General features: G+C 41.7%; 1 protein-coding gene across 1 annotated transcript in view; it reads left to right on the forward strand.

Moving 5' to 3' along the window:
• Positions 1-5,642, forward strand: part of LOC109049820 (zinc finger protein GLI1-like) — a 45,514-nt gene extending 39,872 nt beyond the window's left edge. Inside the window, 2 exon segments of the mRNA XM_042759213.1 lie at positions 44-350; positions 1,370-5,642. Of these exon segments, the coding sequence (XP_042615147.1) occupies positions 44-350; positions 1,370-3,819 (2,757 nt within the window). The 3' untranslated portion in view covers positions 3,820-5,642.
• Positions 5,643-8,148: the final 2,506 nt, after the last annotated feature.

An 8,148-nucleotide genomic window follows, 5' to 3' on the forward strand; every position in this document is an offset into this window, starting at 1 on the left:
GCTGTGTGAATAGTAACTAAAATATGTCTTGAAACATTTCTAGAAATCCCAGCCAAGTCCTGGCGGCCAGTCATCCTGTAGTAGCGAACGTTCTCCTCTGGGGAGCGCCAACAACAATGACAGCGGAGTGGAGATGAACCTCAATGCGGCGGGGAGTCTGGAGGACCTGACCACACAGGAGGAGAGCGGGAACACTGGCGTGTCCGAGTCGGGCGGAGGCTCGGGGGGAATGTGCATGTCCGTTCAGGCCTTGAAGAGGTTGGAGAACCTGAAGATCGACAAACTGAAGCAGATTCGCCGGCCAACACCACCTGGGCGGAGCGCAGGGAATAAACTGCCGGCTCTCTCAGGTAAAAGACTAAGCAAATCAAGCACTTGTTCTTTGTTTGCAATCACTGTCAATCTGATGAAAAGTTTTATTGACAAAGGGTATTTTGATTTCCTCAATAATAACAAACATCAGATGAAAAATGTGCATTAAAGCGGTTTACTGCTATGTGAGATAAATGCACAGCGTAAACATTATTACACTCTGCAATGACACAGTGATATAAATGCACAAGTTTGAACATTTGTGCTCGTCAGAATTTGTAAATTTTTTATTTTCATCTACTAAAATTTGTAATTTTAGACAGAAAACCTGACTAAAATCAGTAAATATGACATGATAAAATATGAATATTTTTGTCAAAAAAATAAATTAATTAAACACTTATTTTGATTATTGAAATTCATTTATTAAAAAAATGCAGGTTGTATTTGTTGTAAGACAAAAACTACAACTAAAAAAAAAAAAAAAAAAAAAAGTACAAACACTGCAAATTATTTAAAAAAAATTGCAGGTAAGTTTTGTCAGAAAACACAAAGCAAAAAATTATTGCAATTTATTATGAATAAAAAGCTGCAGTTTGCTTTGTTGTCTAAAAATTACAAACACTGATTGCAATTAATGTTTGCATTATTTAATATAAAACATTTGCAGGTTACTAAAACAGTAAACTGTAAAAATTAACACTAATCACAATTTATTGCAATTAATTTATTATAAAAATGCATGTTTTTGTTGTAGTTAATTTATTATGTGAATGCATGTTTTTGTTTCTATAAACACTGATTGCAATTTATTGTTGCATTAATTTATTATAATTATTATTTTGTTCATAAAAAATAAATATTTATTATGGTGTGTTATCTTTGTTTTAGGTTTAAGTTTATGTGTATTTTTTTTTTTTGGGTATTGTGTGTTTTCACTTTTTATTTTTTATTGTTATATCCCATGATTTTAGGAGTTCTAGCTTCATGCTTTTCCTGAAAATCTGCCATTGAATAATTATCATGCTACATCTGCTTCCTTCTCTGCTCCTTTCAGCAACAGGAGAGAAGATGGGCATGTGTGCACCTCCACCCTTGCTCTCCAACCGGCGTGTAATGGAGCTTTCTGCCCCGGATCTGGGTGGAGTTAGTGGAATGGGAATGCCTTGCCCACCGAACGACCGACGGGGCAGCGGCACCAGCAGCCTCAGCTCTGCCTACACAGTGAGCCGCCGTTCATCCATGGTCTCGCCCTACCTATCAAGCAGACGCTCAAGTGACGTGTCCCAAGTGGGTCACTGCCAGTCCGTGATGGGGGCTGATGTGCCTGGCGACCCACTATCTCCTCAGAACAGCCAGAGGGGCGGATCATGCCAGAACCCCGGGGGATTGCCAGGTCTACCGAGTCTGACTCCTGCGCAGCAGTATAGTCTGAAAGCTAAATATGCAGCAGCAACAGGCGGCCCGCCGCCAACCCCGCTACCCAACATGGACCAACCTGGCACCCCTGGAAGATTCCTGAGGGAATGCCATGGCCAACCTCTTCCTCCGTTTCTGCAGCAAGGCGGTACGAGGAGACACAGTGCTAATGCCGAATACGGCACGGGAGTGATTTATCCGCATCAAGCACCTGGCAACAACATGAGGCGTGCCAGCGATCCAGTACGCTCGGCTGCCGACCCACAGGGTTTACCCAAGGTGCAACGCTTTAATAGCTTGAGCAACGTGTCCCTTATGAGTCGCCGCAATGCACTGCAGCAGTGCGGGTCTGATGCCGCTCTCAGCAGGCACATGTACTCACCTCGTCCACCGAGCATCACTGAAAATGTTATGATGGAGGCCATGGCTATGGATCCTCATGGGACCGCCGAAGGCAGAGAGCAGGGAAACATGATCCAAATTGGAGACCGAGCATACATGGGCTACCAGCATCCTCACCACCACCCTCACAATGCAAGTCAGCTGTCTCCCGGACAAGAAGGTCTGAGCTGCATGGATCAAGTCTACCAGTCTCAAATGCAAGGTCCGTACCAGGGCCAGCGCGAGGAGATCTGTGCCACCGGGATGATGGGTCAGGGTGACATTGCGAACAGTCTTCTACAGCAAGCTGAGTACGGCATGAGCAACTGTCAGCTCAGCCCCTCCGGTCCACATTATCCCAGCCATGCTGACGGATCAGGACCCTGGGGACAGACCAACCATCTCCACAGCCCTCAGACCGATACGCAGTACCAGGGTGCAGGCATGCAAGGACAGCACTACCCTCAACAGGGTGTATACAACCCTACATCTGACCCTGGCCATCAAAGAGTTACTGTAAAACCAGAGCAGTTCCATTCATCCATAGGAGGAACCAGTTCTTGCCAGAACACCAAACCTCTACCCCAGCATCGGCATAATGTGAATATGCAGACGTATCCATCGCAGTCCCAAGGCCGGGGCCTCATGAGCAGATCCTCCAATGTGAATTGTGACTTCCTTCAAGGCCAGATGGGAACGCAAGCCAGTCTTCCACAGCAGAGCCAGGCGGGATCATTCCCAAGCGGTGGAGGGATAAATCTTGCACTGGCGGAGACCCGTGGGTCGCAGACACCAATGCATCAAATGAAGGAAATGATGGTGAGGAACTATGTGCAGTCCCAGCAAGCGCTCCTGTGGGAACAGCAGCAGGAGCAAAGGGTAGTCGATGGTCTCTCTGGGAAGCCCGATGGCATGGACATGGGAGGACAAACGGCAATGATGCAGCATAGCCCACAGCATCAACAAGCTAACCAGAACCTTTATTCTGGAAACTCCTACCAAGGCTACCCGAATCAGAACTTGATGAGCCCACCACAAAATACAGTTCCCGGTTCCATCAAGGAGCATACCGCTGGGATGCAGGGATCCTGCTACGGGCCGGATATGGTGCCACGACCACCTCAGGGACGAAAGCCTCTAAGTCGCCAGAACAGCCTATCCCAGCAGACAGGTGGAGCTTACCTGGGCAGCCCGACTCACCTGAGCCCAGTCCACTCCACTGCCAGTCCCAGAAGAGCAGTGCGGCTCCCGCCAGTTCAGCAGCAGCAACATTCGGAAAAATTCACCAATAACAACAACCCCATGTACTACTCAGGCCAGATACACATGCACCACAACATAGAGAAGATTCAGGATGGTCCATGCCTGGCTCAGCAGCACCTGACAGGGATAGACCCTAATACCAAGCCCACATTGATGGCCTACACGGACCCTGCACCCATGTCCAACGCCTTAGAAAACCTGGACTTGGAGAACGCTCAGATTGACTTTGCTTCCATCATTGATGACCCAGAACCTTCATCTTACAGTCCAATAAACCCACCGCTGGGTCACCACCAGTGCTCCTCTCAGACCTCCTCCCGTCTCACCACACCCCAAACCTCCATCACCCTTCCAAGTGGCCTTTCCAATATGGCAGTCGGGGACATGACCTCAATGTTGACATCCCTTGCTGGGGAGAACAAGTATTTGAACACATTGTCTTAAAGTGTTTATACATATAATTTGGCCAAAGTGAGCATGTAGACTCTATTGCCCTTTTCGACACTAGAGGTTCCTCTGGACATCACTTTTCTCACTCATGCACCAGGTACTGATGGTTCTGCTGATGTCCTAACTGGGATCTCACAGATTTTGCATAATAGTTTTGTAATTGTGTAAAATATGTTGCTTAACATTACCACAGAGGCCTAATGACCATTACTGAAGGGGCATTCCAGTCACTACTGTGAGACTGTTTATGATGGAAATCTTTGTTTAAAATGTAAATATGAGCTTTGGACTGTAAATGGTGGCGAGATAGTATAAAGAAAATCTACTTTTTGATACATATACAGACTTTGACTGGCACAAAAGCCACGTGAACTCTACATAAGAAGACTGAAATATTAAGTGAGCGAATGTGTAAAGGAAGAAGCTGGTTGGCACATTCTCTAGAAGTATTGGTAAAGACAGGACTCAAGTGCCTTTGACCATCGTGGCCTATTTGATTCCTCACAGGTGACAAGTTGGAGAAAACTTGTCAGCGGAGACACATGGACACTCTGACAGATGGATAAACTCAGTATTAAGCCCAAAATATACTTCAGTTCATGAACACTTGGTGTATGAGTACAGCCAAATGCATAGGCTTTCAAAGTATATTTTACTTAACAGTGCATAAAAACACAGGTGGCCGACACATGCGCACTAGAAAGTTTCATCTTTGTCGATGTCTGCGCTATTCCTCTACAGAAGTTATGAGCAATTAAAAAAAAACATCTTTGTACCCTTTTAAACCAGCAGGCATCTATTCTTGTTGCGCCTCCAGTAGCTTGTCATTCCATCTCGTTACAACCAGTGTCGCCACCTTGTGGACCAATTAATTAGTGCAAAGAAGCTGTTTGCACAAGCTGAGGATAAAGAGTACATGCATATACATTGGGCTTAAGAGAAAGAGCGTTCTCACTAAAACGCATAGCTACCTGTCAAAATGGCAAATTACATAACAGTATTTTGAAGCCTTGTCAATTATCTCTAGGTCTAGACAGGAGCCTTTGAGTCATTATATTCATTCAAAGTTTTAGTGTTTGTTTTCTGATTATTTGACTAGTCTGCTTTCAGACAGATATGTTAAAGGGTAACGGCACTGAGTGTTTTCTTTTATGGTTTCTTTTAGTTTACGCTGCGCTACATAACCCAAGCTAGCATGCATATGCATTGCACTGACAACAGCACTGAGCTGAGGAGAAGTGATTAATTTTTATTAAAGGTTGCATATAGTATGAAAGGAACATACAGTGCAGGTATTTTTTGTTTTGTTTTAAGTCCTCTGTTATTTCAACACTTTGTCTATGTGCCTAACTCATTTTAAGTATCATTTTATCATTTAAGTGTTATCAAGGGCTGCGGTTCGAATGCAACCCTTTAAAAATCCCAGTGTTTCCACTTTCTGTGGCATACCAAAGACGACCGGCACTGAGACGAGTCCACACTTGATATTTTTGGTAGACACAACGTCATGTGCTTCCATATTGCTGTGATAAAGAATGTAACAATGTTCTTTTTATCATTTCCTCTTTTTTTAAAGAAAAAAAAAAACATTTTGTGGTTTTTGCATTTCTGTGTGTTTTTATATCTGTCACAGTTCCACTCAAACCTTTTTGCTGGCAAAAGTTCATAAAGTAGTAACAGATTTATGATATTAGCATTTATCTCATCTATTTACAAGGAAAGTAAGTGATATTTTTGCGTACCATTTTCTACATTTTTGTACAAAAGTACTATATTACACCAGTTTATAAATAAACAGAGCCTGTGATGGAAGAAAATGCTGTGTTGCATTATGTTTCTTTGTGCATATCCATGTCAGTGTTATTTCATTCACACTGCATTACTATTATAGCTTTGTTAATATTTTGAATTAGTTTTTACTTTTTATATTTCCTGTTTTTATTTTAATCTTAGTTAAAGTTTTATTAATTTAGTTGTTTTGTCATTTTTATTAGTTTTTGTTTTTTTAAACCTGCTTATAATTTTTATCCAATTTTATTTCAGATTTAATTCTTTTAGTACATCAAGTTTAACTAGTTGAGAAATGTTGCCTTGGCGAATAGCTGTAATAAAATAAGTATGTTTTTATATTTTGTTGTATTTAAAGATGTTAGTTTTAACTATAATAACCCTGATTCATGTACTGCTCTCTCAATAGTGAATACACTGGAAAAAAAAAAAAAAAACAAGATATCAGACAACATCACCAGACATTTGTATGCATTTTCAATGCCACCTAAATGTGTTCACGGTCTGTATTTTTAAATTTTTTATTTTTAGGTAGAAGCATGTCAGATTTCCTCTAGATGGCGTCAAATCTACAGCTCATGGTCTTTGTGAGGTCTTGAAAGCCACACACAGGGTTTATGTTACACTGGCATATTAGATCCCTCCTACTTTAGTTACAAAGAGAACATTTTTGCTCACTAATACTGAAATCTCTGTGACAAAGCTAATCCTCTCCATACTTGCCCTTTCCCTGTCCCTGATTATAAGATCAAAAGAAAGATTTTCCTGCACTACATGCCAGTGTGTGTGTGTGTGTGTTTGAGTGTGTAATGCTGTGGCTCCCGGTCCCTGGTACCCTGATTCGGCCCCACTGATCTAATACTGTGTGCGGCATGAATCCAATGAAGACCTGCCCTCGACATCACCATCGCCAACTCCGCTGACTCAATTCTCCCTGTCTCCCATCTGTTATTTGCTATATAACTGACTGATCGTCTCTGCTTATTCCTTTCGCTCCGTACCTCACTTCCATCCTTGTTTTCGTGACTTGACCACCGTTAGCCATCTCTCATCTCACACTATCCCTCCTTCATCATTAGTGGTTTTTGCTCAGGCAAGGATCCATTTACTTTTGCTCATACTTAGGGTAACCTCAAGTATTGAAGCTGTCCCGCACTGTTTATACTGAGCATGAATGATTCTTTAAATCATGTGTAGTGTTGAGGAGTTCTGTCATTTTGCAAAAAAAAAAAAAAAAATATATATATATATATATATATATATATATATATATATATATATATATATTTTTTTTTTTTTTTTTTGATGCATATAAATTCTGAAACTCCAATCACTGCAAACACTTACTGCACTGTGCACTCAATTCTCACTAAACAAATGCATAGGAAACATTCTAGTCGTCCTATAATTAACATCTGCAGAACATAGCATTCAGTTGATTTCTAAAGAGAGAGTGCAGAGGTTTAACAGAGCTGAGATCTACAGCCTGACTTAAGCCACAATCTACTGAGCTGAGGTTGCTGATACAAATGGAAATGGAAAAATAAGCGCTGAGGTTTTCACATGCAAAGAAGTGAAACCAGCATAATGACTTTTCTTTTCTTGGTTCGCCATTCAAGTCGAGGCTTTTTATTCTTTTTGTCACAAAGGTTGGCGTATAATTAACTCCTGTTTAATATGCTGTTAAGGAAGACTCCTCCCTTTGCTCTCTGTCTGAACCCCTGCCAAACTCGTGCGTGCTGGAAACCCCAGGGGACACCCCACCCTAGGGCGTCCCTCAGTGAGGACGAGGTGTTCGGGACCATTTGGTGCCCAGATTCTTGCACTTAATGGCTGTTTTTAGGCTCATTGCACACAGCAAACTGCACTCTTTGTCTGCACATAAAGAGACAACGGTACCTCGTTTATAAAGTTCATGTAAAAGCACTTTCTTACAATCATTTTCAGGGGCAGAGGTGAAGTGGTGAATGAGGCTTTTCTTTGTGTCCTCCTTTACTCCTCTCATCCAAGATCCACAGCAGGGTGTAGGTTTATGACCCATTCCATCTTCTTTCCTCTCCTGGACAAAAGGACTGTGACCTCTCATCCCTTCTCCTTTTCTTTGGCTTTCTCCACCTGAAACCCTCTATTTTATGTCTCTAAAAAGACAAATGCTTAGCATTTTGCCTTTAAAATGCACATGATTGACTACTAAAAATTACCATGATTCATACATAGTTAGCACCTTGGAGTAAATACCACGATAATCATTCTGTCCCTCGATGGAAATTAAAGTACTATTACCTTCTGATATCATTACTGTACTGTGGTAACAATGCCGTATTTTTATAAGGTTGTATAGCCTACACAAACATTAGTCAGACTAACTGAAACAACAAACACATATTAGCATTTTGCTAAATGTCTTTAAAATAAATTTAGAATTCGCTATAAAAAAGTACCATGGTAAAATATGGTAACGTTAGCTAATCATTCTGTTTTTCAATGGAAATACAAACTTTTGATATAATCACTGTATTGTACACACGACACATT

Source organism: Cyprinus carpio, chromosome A6 (genome assembly GCF_018340385.1).
Source record: "Cyprinus carpio isolate SPL01 chromosome A6, ASM1834038v1, whole genome shotgun sequence".
In the NCBI taxonomy this organism is placed as follows: domain Eukaryota; kingdom Metazoa; phylum Chordata; class Actinopteri; order Cypriniformes; family Cyprinidae; genus Cyprinus; species Cyprinus carpio.